The sequence below is a fragment of the Salmo trutta genome, chromosome 26 (genome assembly GCF_901001165.1).
Source record: "Salmo trutta chromosome 26, fSalTru1.1, whole genome shotgun sequence".
NCBI lineage: Eukaryota > Metazoa > Chordata > Actinopteri > Salmoniformes > Salmonidae > Salmo > Salmo trutta.
Window position 1 is genome coordinate 46030518 of NC_042982.1, and position 14907 is coordinate 46045424.

The following is a 14907-nucleotide window of genomic DNA, read 5'->3' on the forward strand; positions in this document are numbered from 1 at the left end:
ATGAGGGATGGAGGGATGGAGGAATGGAGGGATGAGGGATGGAGGGATGAAGGGATGGAGGGATGTAGGGATGAGGGATGGAGGGATGAGGGATGGAGGGATGAGGGGTGGAGGGATGGAGGGATGGAGGGATGGAGAGATGGAGGGATGGAGGGATGGAGGGATGAGGGATGGAGAGATGGAGGGATGGAGGGATGGAGGGATGAGGGATGAGGGATGGAGAGATGGAGGGATGAGGGATGGAGGGATGGAGGGATGAGGGATGAGGGATGGAGGGATGGAGAGATGGAGGGATGGAGGGATGAGGGATGGAGAGATGAGGGATGGGGGATGAGGGATGGAGGGATGGAGGGATGAGGGATGGAGGGATGAGGGATGGAGGGATGGAGAGATGGAGGGATGAGGGATGGAGGGATGAGGGATGGGGGATGTAGGGATGGAGAGATGGAGGAATGAGGGATGGAGGGATGAGGGATGGAGGGATGAGGGATGAGGGATGGAGGGATGAGGGATGGAGGGATGAGGGATGAGGGATGGAGGGATGGAGGGATGAGGGATGGAGGGATGAGGGATGGAGGGATGATGGATGGAGGGATGGAGGGATGGAGAGATGGAGGGATGGAGGGATGAGGGATGGATGAATGAGGGATGGAGGGATGGAGAGATGGAGGGATGAGAGATGGAGGGATGGAGGGATGAGGGATGGAGGGATGAGGGATGGAGGGATGAGGGATGAGGGATGGAGGGATGGAGGGATGAGGGATGGAGGGATGAGGGATGGAGGATGGGGATGGAGGGATGGAGGGATGAAGGGATGGAGGGATGAGGGATGGAGGGATGGAGGGATGAGGGATGGAGGGATGAGGGATGGAGGGATGGGGGGTGGAGGGATGAGGGATGAGGGATGGAGGGATGAGGGATGGAGGGATGAGGGATGGAGAGATGAGGGGTGGAGGGATGAGGGATGGAGGGATGAGGGATGGAGGAATGAGGGATGGAGGGATGAGGGATGGAGGGATGAGGGATGAGGGATGAGGGATGGAGGGATGGAGGGATGAGGGATGGAGGGATGGAGAGATGGAGGGATGAGGGATGGAGGGATGAGGGATGGGGGATGTAGGGATGGAGAGATGGAGGAATGAGGGATGAGGGATGGAGGGATGAGGGATGGAGGGACAGAGGGATGGAGAGATGGAGGAATGAGGGATGAGGGATGGAGGGATGAGGGATGGAGAGATGAGGGATGGAGGGATGAGGGATGGAGGGATGGAGGGATGAGGGATGGAGGGATGGAGGGATGGAGGGATGAGGGATGGATGGATGAGGGATGGAGGGATGGAGAGATGGAGGAATGGAGGGATGGAGGGATGAGGGATGAATGGATGAGGGATGGAGGGATGGAGAGATGGAGGGATGAGGGGTGGAAGGATGGATGAGGGAGGGATGTAGGGATGAGGGATGGAGGATGAGGGATGGAGGGATGAGGGATGGAGGAATGAGGGATGAGGGATGGAGGGATGGAGGGATGGAGGGATGAGGGATGAGGGATGGAGGATGAGGGATGGAGGGATGAGGGATGGAGGAATGAGGGATGAGGGATGGAGGATGGGGATGGAGGGATGGAGGGATGGAGGGATGGAGGGATGGAGGGATGAGGGATGGAGGGATGAGGGATGAGGGATGGAGGGATGAGGGATGGAGGGATGAGGGATGCAGGGATGAGGGATGGAGGGATGAGGGATGGAGGGATGGGGGATGGAGCGATGAGGGATGGAGAGATGGAGGAATGAGGGATGGGGGATGGAGGAATGGAGGGATGGAGGGATGGAGAGATGAGGGATGGGGGATGGAGGGATGAGGAATGGAGGGATGAGGGATGGAGGGAGGGACGGAGGGGTGGAGGGATGGAGAGATGGAGGGATGGGGGATGGAGGGATGAGGGATGGAGGGATGAGGGATGGGGGATGGAGGGATGGGGGATGGAGGGATGAGGGATGGAGGGATGAGGGATGGGGGATGGAGAGATGGAGGAATGGAGGGATGGAGGGATGAGGGATGAATGGATGAGGGATGGAGGGATGGAGAGATGGAGGGATGAGGGGTGGAAGGATGGATGAGGGAGGGATGTAGGGATGAGGGATGGAGGATGAGGGATGGAGGGATGAGGGATGGAGGAATGAGGGATGAGGGATGGAGGGATGGAGGGATGAGGGATGAGGGATGGAGGATGAGGGATGGAGGGATGAGGGATGGAGGAATGAGGGATGAGGGATGGACGATGGGGATGGAGGGATGGAGGGATGGAGGGATGAGGGATGGAGGGATGGAGGGATGAGGGATGGAGGGATGAGGGATGAGGGATGGAGGGATGAGGGATGGAGGGATGAGGGATGCAGGGATGAGGGATGGAGGGATGAGGGATGGAGGGATGGGGGATGGAGGGATGAGGGATGGAGAGATGGAGGAATGAGGGATGGGGATGGAGGAATGGAGGGATGGAGGGATGGAGAGATGAGGGATGGGGGATGGAGGGATGAGGAATGGAGGGATGAGGGATGGAGGGAGGGACGGAGGGGTGGAGGGATGGAGAGATGGAGGGATGGGGGATGGAGGGATGAGGGATGGAGGGATGAGGGATGGGGGATGGAGGGATGAGGGATGGAGGGATGAGGGATGGGGGATGGAGAGATGGAGGAATGAGGGATGGGGGATGAGGGATGAGGGATGGGGGATGGAGGGATGGAGGGATGAGGGATGGAGGGATGAGGGATGGAGGGATGAGGGATGAGGGATGGGGGATGTAGGGATGAGGGATGAGGGATGGGGGATGGAGGGATGAGGGATGAGGGATGGGGGATGGAGGATGGGGATGGAGGGATGAGGGATGGGGGATGGAGGGATGAGGGATGGAGGGATGAGGGATGGAGAGATGGAGGAATGAGGGATGAGAGATGGGACATCGTCAGCTCTAAGTGCATCTCTACTGGTAGTATAACACAATACATCAATATACTAACACAATACATGTGTTTTTATTACAGTTGCTGGTATACGGTCAATATCAATCAATATACTTTGTACCTACTGTAAGTGTAAGGTGCGTCGCATTCGCTGTTTATGGAATGTGATGAATTAACAAAAAATGTTTGATTTGATTGATCTATGTTGCTATAGGTCAGACTGTATTGGCTGCTATAGGTCAGACTGTATTGGCTGCTATAGGGGTATTCAGACTGTATTGGCTGCTATAGGGGTATTCAGACTGTATTGGCTGCTATAGGGGTATTCAGACTGTATTGGCTGCTATAGGGTATTCAGACTGTATTGGCTGCTATAGGTCAGAATGTATTGGCTGCTATAGGTCAGACTGTATTGGCTGCTATAGGGGTATTCAGACTGTATTGGCTGCTATAGGGGTATTCAGACTGTATTGGCTGCTATAGGGGTATTCAGACTGTATTGGCTGCTATAGGGGTATTCAGACTGTATTGGCTGCTATAGGTCAGACTGTATTGGCTGCTATAGGGTATTCAGAATGTATTGGCTGCTATAGGTCAGACTGTATTGGCTGCTATAGGTCAGACTGTATTGGCTGCTATAGGGGTATTCAGACTGTATTGGCTGCTATAGGGGTATTCAGACTGTATTGGCTGCTATAGGGGTATTCAGACTGTATTGGCTGCTATAGGGGTATTCAGACTGTATTGACTGCTATAGGGGTATTCAGACTGTATTGGCTGCTATAGGGGTATTCAGACTGTATTGGCTGCTATAGGGGTATTCAGACTGTATTGGCTGCTATAGGTCAGACAGTATTGGCTGCTATAGGGGTATTCAGACTGTATTGGCTGCTATAGGTCAGACTGTATTGGCTGCTATAGGTCAGACTGTATTGGCTGCTATAGGGGTATTCAGACTGTATTGACTGCTATAGGGGTATTCAGACTGTATTGGCTGCTATAGGGGTATTCAGACTGTATTGGCTGCTATAGGGGTATTCAGACTGTATTGGCTGCTATAGGTCAGACAGTATTGGCTGCTATAGGGGTATTCAGACTGTATTGGCTGCTATAGGTCAGACTGTATTGGCTGCTATAGGTCAGACTGTATTGGCTGCTATAGGGGTATTCAGACTGTATTGACTGCTATAGGGGTATTCAGACTGTATTGGCTGCTATAGGGGTATTCAGACTGTATTGGCTGCTATAGGGGTATTCAGACTGTATTGGCTGCTATAGGGGTATTCAGACTGTATTGGCTGCTATAGGTCAGACTGTATTGGCTGCTATAGAGGTATTCAGACTGTATTGGCTGCTATAGGTCAGCCTGTATTGGCTGCTATAGGTCAGACTGTATTGGCTGCTATAGGTCAGACTGTATTGGCTGCTATAGGTCAGACTGTATTGGCTGCTATAGGTCAGACTGTATTGGCTGCTATAGGGGTATTCAGACTGTATTGGCTGCTATAGGGGTATTCAGACTGTATTGGCTGCTATAGGTCAGACTGTATTGGCTGCTATAGGTCAGACTGTATTGGCTGCTATAGGGGTATTCAGACTGTATTGGCTGCTATAGGGGTATTCAGACTGTATTGGCTGCTATAGGTCAGACTGTATTGACTGCTATAGGGGTATTCAGACTGTATTGACTGCTATAGGGGTATTCAGACTGTATTGGCTGCTATAGGGGTATTCAGACTGTATTGGCTGCTATAGGGGTATTCAGACTGTATTGGCTGCTATAGGTCAGACTGTATTGACTGCTATAGGGGTATTCAGACTGTATTGGCTGCTATAGGTCAAGAACCTGTATTGGGCTGCGATAGGTCAGACCGGCATTGGCTGCTATAGGTCAGACTGTATTGGCTGCTCATAGGGGTATTCAGACTGTATTGGCTTGCTATAGGTCAGAAGACTGTATTGGCTGCTATAGGGGTATTGCAGACCGGTATTGGCTGCTATAGGTCAAGACTGTATTGGCTGCCTAATAGTCAGACTGTATTGGCCTGCTAAGGGTTATTCCAGACTGTATTGGCGCTATATGGGTATTCAGACTGTAATTGCTGCTATAGGTCAACTGTAATTGGCTGCTATAGGGGTAGTCAGACTGTCTTGGCTGCATAGGTCAACTGTATGGACTGCTATAGGTCAGACTGTATTGACTTCCTATAGGGGTATTCATACTTATGGATGCTATAGGGGTATTCAGACTGTATTGGCTGCTATAGGGGTATTCAGACTGTATTGGCTGCTATAGGGGTATTCAGACTGTATTGGCTGCTATAGGGGTATTCAGACTGTATTGGCTTGCTATAGGTGGTATTCAGACTGTATTGGCTGCTATAGGTCAGACTGTATTGACTGCTATAGGGATATTCAGACTGTATTGACTGCTATAGGGGGTATTCAGACTGTATTGGCTGCTATAGGGGGTATTCAGACTGTATTGGCTGCTATAGGGGTATTCAGACTGTATTGGCTGCTATAGGTCAGACTGTATTGACTGCTATAGGGGTATTCAGACTGTATTGGCTGCTATAGGTCAGACTGTATTGACTGCTATAGGGGTATTCAGACTGTATTGGCTGCTATAGGTCAGACTGTATTGGCTGCTATAGGTCAGACTGCATTGGCTGCTATAGGGGTATTCAGACTGTATTGGCTGCTATAGGTCAGACTGTATTGGCTGCTATAGGTCAGACTGTATTGGCTGCTATAGGTCAGACTGTATTGGCTGCTACAGGTCAGAATGTATTGGCAGCTATAAACAGACATGGAGGTCCTGGTTAATGTCAATACTCTGTTCACATTTGTTCCCTGTTGAAAGGTTTTCTGGGCAGCAGGCTTGTTTCAGGGTTATTTGTGAATGTGATGAATCACAGTGTGTGTGTGTGTGGGGTGGGGGCTCTCAGGCTTACAAACACACACACACACACACACACACACACACACACACACACACACACACACACACACACACACACACACACACACACACACACACACACACACACACACACACACACACACACTACTTCACACTTTCTGATTCTCCACTCTCGTACAATGTTCTAAGAGGGTTGTGTGTTTTTGTAGTCCTGCGAGAGAGAACATTTTATCCAATATAATCTAATAGGTCAGACTGTATTGACTGCTATAGGGGTATTCAGACTGTATTGACTGCTATAGGGGTATTCAGACTGTATTGGGTGCTATAGGGGTATTCAGAATGTATTGGCTGCTATAGGTCAGACTGTATTGGCTGCTATAGGGGTATTCAGACTGTATTGGCTGCTATAGGTCAGACTGTATTGGCTGCTATAGGGGTATTCAGACTGTATTGACTGCTATTGGGGTATTCAGACTGTATTGGCTGCTATAGGGGTAGTCAGACTGTATTGGCTGCTATAGGGGTATTCAGACTGTATTGGCTGCTATAGGGGTATTCAGACTGTATTGGCTGCTATAGGGGTATTCAGACTGTATTGGCTGCTATAGGGGTATTCAGACTGTATTGACTGCTATAGGGGTATTCAGACTGTATTGGCTGCTATAGGGGTATTCAGACTGTATTGGCTGCTATAGGGGTATTCAGACTGTATTGGCTGCTATAGGGGTATTCAGACTGTATTGGCTGCTATAGGTCAGACTGTATTGGCTGCTATAGAGGTATTCAGACTGTATTGGCTGCTATAGGTCAGCCTGTATTGGCTGCTATAGGTCAGACTGTATTGGCTGCTATAGGTCAGACTGTATTGGCTGCTATAGGTCAGACTGTATTGGCTGCTATAGGTCAGACTGTATTGGCTGCTATAGGGGTATTCAGACTGTATTGGCTGCTATAGGGGTATTCAGACTGTATTGGCTGCTATAGGTCAGACTGTATTGGCTGCTATAGGTCAGACTGTATTGGCTGCTATAGGGGTATTCAGACTGTATTGGCTGCTATAGGTCAGACTGTATTGACTGCTATAGGGGTATTCAGACTGTATTGACTGCTATAGGGGTATTCAGACTGTATTGGCTGCTATAGGGGTATTCAGACTGTATTGGCTGCTATAGGGGTATTCAGACTGTATTGGCTGCTATAGGTCAGACTGTATTGACTGCTATAGGGGTATTCAGACTGTATTGGCTGCTATAGGTCAGACTGTATTGGCTGCTATAGGTCAGACTGCATTGGCTGCTATAGGTCAGACTGTATTGGCTGCTATAGGGGTATTCAGACTGTATTGGCTGCTATAGGTCAGACTGTATTGGCTGCTATAGGGGTATTCAGACTGTATTGGCTGCTATAGGTCAGACTGTATTGGCTGCTATAGGTCAGACTGTATTGGCTGCTATAGGGGTATTCAGACTGTATTGGCTGCTATAGGGGTATTCAGACTGTATTGGCTGCTATAGGTCAGACTGTATTGGCTGCTATAGGGGTATTCAGACTGTATTGACTGCTATAGGGGTATTCAGACTGTATTGGGTGCTATAGGGGTATTCAGAATGTATTGGCTGCTATAGGTCAGACTGTATTGGCTGCTATAGGGGTATTCAGACTGTATTGGCTGCTATAGGTCAGACTGTATTGGCTGCTATAGGGGTATTCAGACTGTATTGACTGCTATTGGGGTATTCAGACTGTATTGGCTGCTATAGGGGTAGTCAGACTGTATTGGCTGCTATAGGGGTATTCAGACTGTATTGGCTGCTATAGGGGTATTCAGACTGTATTGGCTGCTATAGGGGTATTCAGACTGTATTGGCTGCTATAGGGGTATTCAGACTGTATTGACTGCTATAGGGGTATTCAGACTGTATTGGCTGCTATAGGGGTATTCAGACTGTATTGGCTGCTATAGGGGTATTCAGACTGTATTGGCTGCTATAGGGGTATTCAGACTGTATTGGCTGCTATAGGTCAGACTGTATTGGCTGCTATAGAGGTATTCAGACTGTATTGGCTGCTATAGGTCAGCCTGTATTGGCTGCTATAGGTCAGACTGTATTGGCTGCTATAGGTCAGACTGTATTGGCTGCTATAGGTCAGACTGTATTGGCTGCTATAGGTCAGACTGTATTGGCTGCTATAGGGGTATTCAGACTGTATTGGCTGCTATAGGGGTATTCAGACTGTATTGGCTGCTATAGGTCAGACTGTATTGGCTGCTATAGGTCAGACTGTATTGGCTGCTATAGGGGTATTCAGACTGTATTGGCTGCTATAGGGGTATTCAGACTGTATTGGCTGCTATAGGTCAGACTGTATTGACTGCTATAGGGGTATTCAGACTGTATTGACTGCTATAGGGGTATTCAGACTGTATTGGCTGCTATAGGGGTATTCAGACTGTATTGGCTGCTATAGGGGTATTCAGACTGTATTGGCTGCTATAGGTCAGACTGTATTGACTGCTATAGGGGTATTCAGACTGTATTGGCTGCTATAGGTCAGACTGTATTGGCTGCTATAGGTCAGACTGCATTGGCTGCTATAGGTCAGACTGTATTGGCTGCTATAGGGGTATTCAGACTGTATTGGCTGCTATAGGTCAGACTGTATTGGCTGCTATAGGGGTATTCAGACTGTATTGGCTGCTATAGGTCAGACTGTATTGGCTGCTATAGGTCAGACTGTATTGGCTGCTATAGGGGTATTCAGACTGTATTGGCTGCTATAGGGGTATTCAGACTGTATTGGCTGCTATAGGTCAGACTGTATTGGCTGCTATAGGGGTATTCAGACTGTATTGGCTGCTATAGGTCAGACTGTATTGGCTGCTATAGGTCAGACTGTATTGACTTCTATAGGGGTATTCAGACTGTATTGACTGCTATAGGGGTATTCAGACTGTATTGGCTGCTATAGGGGTATTCAGACTGTATTGGCTGCTATAGGGGTATTCAGACTGTATTGGCTGCTATAGGGGTATTCAGACTGTATTGGCTGCTATAGGGGTATTCAGACTGTATTGGCTGCTATAGGTCAGACTGTATTGACTGCTATAGGGGTATTCAGACTGTATTGACTGCTATAGGGGTATTCAGACTGTATTGGCTGCTATAGGGGTATTCAGACTGTATTGGCTGCTATAGGGGTATTCAGACTGTATTGGCTGCTATAGGTCAGACTGTATTGACTGCTATAGGGGTATTCAGACTGTATTGGCTACTATAGGTCAGACTGTATTGACTGCTATAGGGGTATTCAGACTGTATTGGCTGCTATAGGTCAGACTGTATTGGCTGCTATAGGGGTATTCAGACTGTATTGACTGATATAGGTCAGACTGTATTGGCTGCTATAGGGGCATTCAGACTGTATTGGCTGCTATAGGTCAGACTGTATTGGCTGCTATAGGTCAGACTGCAATGGCTGCTATAGGGGTATTCAGACTGTATTGGCTGCTATAGGTCAGACTGTATTGGCTGCTATAGGTCAGACTGTATTGGCTGCTATAGGTCAGACTGTATTGGCTGCTATAGGTCAGACTGTATTGGCTGCTATAGGTCAGAATGTATTGGCAGCTATAAACAGACATGGAGGTCCTGGTTAATGTCAATACTCTGTTCACATTTGTTCCCTGATGAAAGGTTTTCTGGGCAGCAGGCTTGTTTCAGGGTTATTTGTGAATGTGATGAATCACAGTGTGTGTGTGTGTGGGGTGGGGGCTCTCAGGCTTACAAACACACACACACACACACACACACACACACACACACACACACACACACTACTTCACACTTTCTGATTCTCCACTCTCGTACAATGTTCTAAGAGGGTTGTGTGTTTTTGTAGTCCTGCGAGAGAGAACATTTTATCCAATATAATCCAATGTGTCAAACATGAAGTGTATTGATCTGATCTATTCCAGCTATGTTCCCCCGGTCAGCTAACCCTCTAACCCATCAGTAACCTTGAACTAGCAGTAAACCTTACACTGAAGTCTACCTGTTCCAATAAATGCACCTCCAAAATGCACCTGTTATGTTAGGTACAACATGAAATGTTATGTCCATACCTCGTGGGTTGGTGAGCGTTTCAGCCATGGCCTGTTGTGTTGTGTTCTGTTACATCTAATGTTATATCCATAAACGGGCTCCAAAAGGGTTCTCTGGCTATCCCCATAAGAAAACGCTTTTGGGTTCCATGTAGAACCCTCTATGTAAAGGTTCTACCTGGAACCAAAAGGGTTCTACCTACAACCAAAAAAGGGTTATTCAAAATGGTTCTCCTATGGGGGACAACCAAAGAACCATTTTAGGTTCACTTTTCTTTCTAAAGAGTGTAGGTTAGTACTATGTTATGTTCATACCTCGTGGGTTGGTGAGCGTTGCCTCCACAGCCTTGCCCCCATCTCCGCATCGTGTCTCGTCGTAGGGCAGACACTGGTCTCCAGTCCCCGCTACCAGCTCCAGGTTCTTGGCCACGTCTTTGATGGCGCTCAGAGACTTCACCTTGAACACCTTCCTAGTGCTGGTGTCCGACAGGTAAACAGCCCCAGACACAGGACTACAGGCCAGGTAGTACTTATGGGCCGGGCTGTTACTGGAGAGAGGAGACAGAAAAGAGAAGAGCATCAGTCAAGCTGGGAGGGATGCAATGCCTTTAATATAACTATTACCTTTAATATAACTACTACCTTTAATATAACTACTACCTTTAATATAACTACTACCTTTAATATAACTCCTACCTAATGCCTTTAATATAACTATTACCTTTAATATAACTACTACCTTTAATATAACTATTACCTTTAATATAACTATTACCTTTAATATAACTACTACCTTTAATATAACTATTACCTTTAATATAAATACTACCTTTAATATAACTGCTACCTTTAATATAACTACTACCTTTAATATAACTACTACCTTTAATATAACTACTACCTTTAATATAACTACTACCTTTAATATAAATACTACCTTTAATATAACTACTCCCTACTACCTTTAATATAAATACTACCTTTAATATAACTACTACCTTTAATATAACTACTACCTTTAATATAACTACTACCTTTAATATAATTACTACCTAATGCCTTTAATATAACTACTACCTTTAATATAACTACTACCTTTAATATAAATACTACCTTTAATATAACTACTACCTTTAATATAACTACTACCTTTAATATAACTACTACCTTTAATATAATTACTACCTAATGCCTTTAATATAACTACTACCTTTAATATAACTACTACCTTTAATATAAATACTACCTTTAATATAACTACTACCTTTAATATAACTACTACCTTTAATATAACTATTACCTTTAATATAACTATTACCTTTAATATAACTATTACCTTTAATATAACTATTACCTTTAATATAACTACTACCTTTAATATAAATACTACCTTTAATATAACTGCTACCTTTAATATAACTACTACCTTTAATATAACTACTCCCTTTAATATAACTACTACCTTTAATATAACTACTCCCTTTAATATAAATACTACCTAATGCCTGGATGTGGTACTCAGTGATGTGTTGTGCTGGATTTGCCCCAAACATAACACTTTGTATTCAGGACATAAAGTTAACTTCTTCACCAACATATTTACCGTTTTACTTTAGTGCCTTATTGCAAACAGGATGTATGTTTAATTTCCTTCTTTTCCCTCTGTCATTTAGGTTAGTATTGTGGAGTAACTAAAATGTTGTTGATGCACCCTCAGTTTCACAGCCATTAAACTCTGTAACTGTTTTAAAATCACCATTGGCCTCATGATGAAATCCCTGAGCGGTTTCCTTCCTCTCCGGCAACTGAGTTGGAAGGACGCCTGTATTTTTGTAGTGACTGGGTGTATTGATACACCATCCAAAGTGTAATTAATAACTTCACCATGCTCAAGGGGATATTCAATGTCTGCATTTTTTTCTTTTTTACCCATCTACCAATAGGTGCCCTTCTTTGTGATGCATTGGAAAATCTCCGTGGTCTTTGTTGTTGAAATATCTGTTTGAAAATCACTGCTCGACTGAGGGACCTTGCAGATACTTGTATGTGTGGGAGTACAGAGATGAGGTAGTCATTAAAAAATCATGTTAAACACTATTATTGCACACAGAGTGAGTCCATGCAACTTATTATGTGACTTGGTAAGCACATGTTTACTCCTGGACTGATTATGGGTTGAATATCTCAAGACATTTCAGCTTTTCATTTCAAATTCATTTGTAAATGATTCTAAAAACATAATTCCACTTTGACGTTATGGGGTATTGCGTGTAGGCCAGTGACACAAAATCACAATTTAATCCATTTTAAATTCAGGCTGTAACACAACAAAATGTGGCAAAAGTCAAGGGGTGTGAATACTTTCTGAAGGCACTGTATATAAGGAATAGGGTGCCATTTACAGATGGAGGATTTTCATTTGATCACCGTGTTGCAGGATAACTTTTTTGCAATGCAGGAAATGTAAAACTTGTAGTGCATTTGAGGTGTAAAAATGCTTCTGAAGTTTGTAATTTCCACTTTTTAATTTCCACTTGATTTTCCATTATGAAAAATGTATCAGCCCCTATAAAAATGTCCATTATAGACCACATAATAATTCACATTTCTGTTTCTTCATGATTATTTTCCTGCTGTAGTGAACTGGCTCAAATTAAGATCCTGCATCTGTACGACGCAGCCACAATGGAAGAATGGATGGATTTAGGAACGTATACAGTAGGGTGATGAAATACATAGGATTCACACATTTACTCAGTGTGCATGAAGGAAAGATAGGAGGTAACACAGTGTGCATGAAGGACAGATAGGAGGTAACACAGTGTGCATGAAGGACAGATAGGAGGTAACACAGTGTGCATGAAGGACAGATAGGAGGTAACACAGTGTGCATGAAGGACAGATAGGAGGTAACACAGTGTGCATGAAGGACAGATAGGAGGTAACACAGTGTGCATGAAGGACAGATAGGAGGTAACACAGTGTGCATGAAGGACAGATAGGAGGTAACACAGTGTGCATGAAGGACAGATAGGAGGTAACACAGTGTGCATGAAGGACAGATAGGAGGTAACACAGTGTGCATGAAGGACAGATAGGAGGTAACACAGTGTGCATGAAGGACAGATAGGAGGTAACACGGTGTGCATGAAGGACAGATAGGAGGTAACAGTGTGCATGAAGGACAGATAGGAGGTAACAGTGTGCATGAAGGACAGATAGGAGGTAACACAGTGTGCATGAAGGACAGATAGGAGGTAACACAGTGTGCATGAAGGACAGATAGGAGGTAACAGTGTGCATGAAGGACAGATAGGAGGTAACAGTGTGTATGAAGGACAGATAGGAGGTAACACAGTGTGCATGAAGGACAGATAGGAGGTAACAGTGTGCATGAAGGAAAGATAGGAGGTAACACAGTGTGCATGAAGGACAGATAGGAGGTAACACAGTGTGCATGAAGGACAGATAGGAGGTAACACAGTGTGCATGAAGGACATATATGAGGTAACACAGTGTGCATGAAGGACAGATAGGAGGTAACAGTGTGTAAATGAAGGACAGCAAACCATGAAATAAAAAAGAAAATAAACAAAAAATAATGAGATATACCTGAAGTTACACTTGGAATTGATTTACTATAGAATGTTGTATGTGGCCTTTCAGAACCTCCCTGACAAGTCCCTGTTTGAACACAGAACAACAGTACATGTAGCAGCTACTACGTCTAGCAGCTGTACCTGTACTGTGGGTGTTTCATACAGCTACCCCCTTTGGGACTCTATTATAGAGACATAGTCCCAAATGGAACACTAGAACACTAATAATACACTACTTTGGACCAGGGTCTGTAAGGAATAGGGTGGGCATTTGGGACACATACACTGAAAATACAACTGAGTTGAACGGCTATGCAAACACATTATGCCCCCTTCAACACTGATGACACACACACACACACACACACACACACACACACACACACACACACACACACAGTGGGCTGCTCCCAGCAACAACACTCTATTAAACTGTGTGTGTGTGTGTGTGTGTGTGTGTGTGTGTGTGTGTGTGTGTGTGTGTGTGTGTGTGTGTGTGTGTGTGTGTGTGTGTGTCATTTATTAACCAGCGACAGGGTAATCCTTCATTCACACAGGGGGGAGGTAGGGGATTTGAAAGCCTGACAAAATGTGGCCAATCAGAATCTCCCCTGCAGCTAGAAGGAAACCAGATACCTGCTGAAAGCTCCAATTAGAAAGTTACTGACAGACAATTCACAGCGGTGCCACTATTAAAGACATGAAGTGTCTCAAACGGCACCCTCTACCCTCTACTCTACCCTCTACCCTACCCTCTACCCTACCCTCTACCCTCTACCCTACCCTCTACCCTACCCTCTACCCTCTACCCTCTACTCTTCCCCTACCCTCTACCCTACCCTCTACCCTAACCTACTCTATCCCTACTCTACCTCTACCCTATCACTACTATATCCCTACTCTACCTCTACCCTACCCTCTACCCTATCACTCCTCTACTCTATCCCTACTCTATCCCTACTCTATCCCTACCCTCTACCCCTACGCTATCATTACACTACCCTTACACCTACCCTAATCCTATCCCTACCCAATCGCTATCCTATATCCATATATGTGAAAGACAGATAGATAGCAACTGAAGAGTGTTAAGTGAACTGATGTAGGGGTCATAGGGTAACTATAGGGTGAACTAGGGGTCGTAGGGTAACTAAAGGGTGAACTAGGGGTCGTAGGGTAACTATAGGGTGAACTAGGGGTCGTAGGGGTAACTATAGGGTGAACTAGGGGTCGTAGGGTAACTACAGGGTGAACTAGGGGTCGTTAGGGTAACTATAGGGTGAACTAGGGGTCGTAGGATAACTATAGGGTGAACTA

The 14907-nt window shown here is 45.7% G+C and overlaps 1 protein-coding gene across 1 annotated transcript in view; it reads right to left on the reverse strand.

The window, feature by feature from the left end:
- tenm4 (teneurin transmembrane protein 4) overlaps window positions 1-14907 on the reverse strand; it is a gene marked incomplete at its 5' end in the record, with an annotated part of 264411 nt that overhangs the window by 85413 nt on the left and 164091 nt on the right. The window contains 1 exon segment of the mRNA XM_029716129.1: window positions 10307-10539. Within this exon segment, the coding sequence (XP_029571989.1) occupies window positions 10307-10539 (233 nt within the window).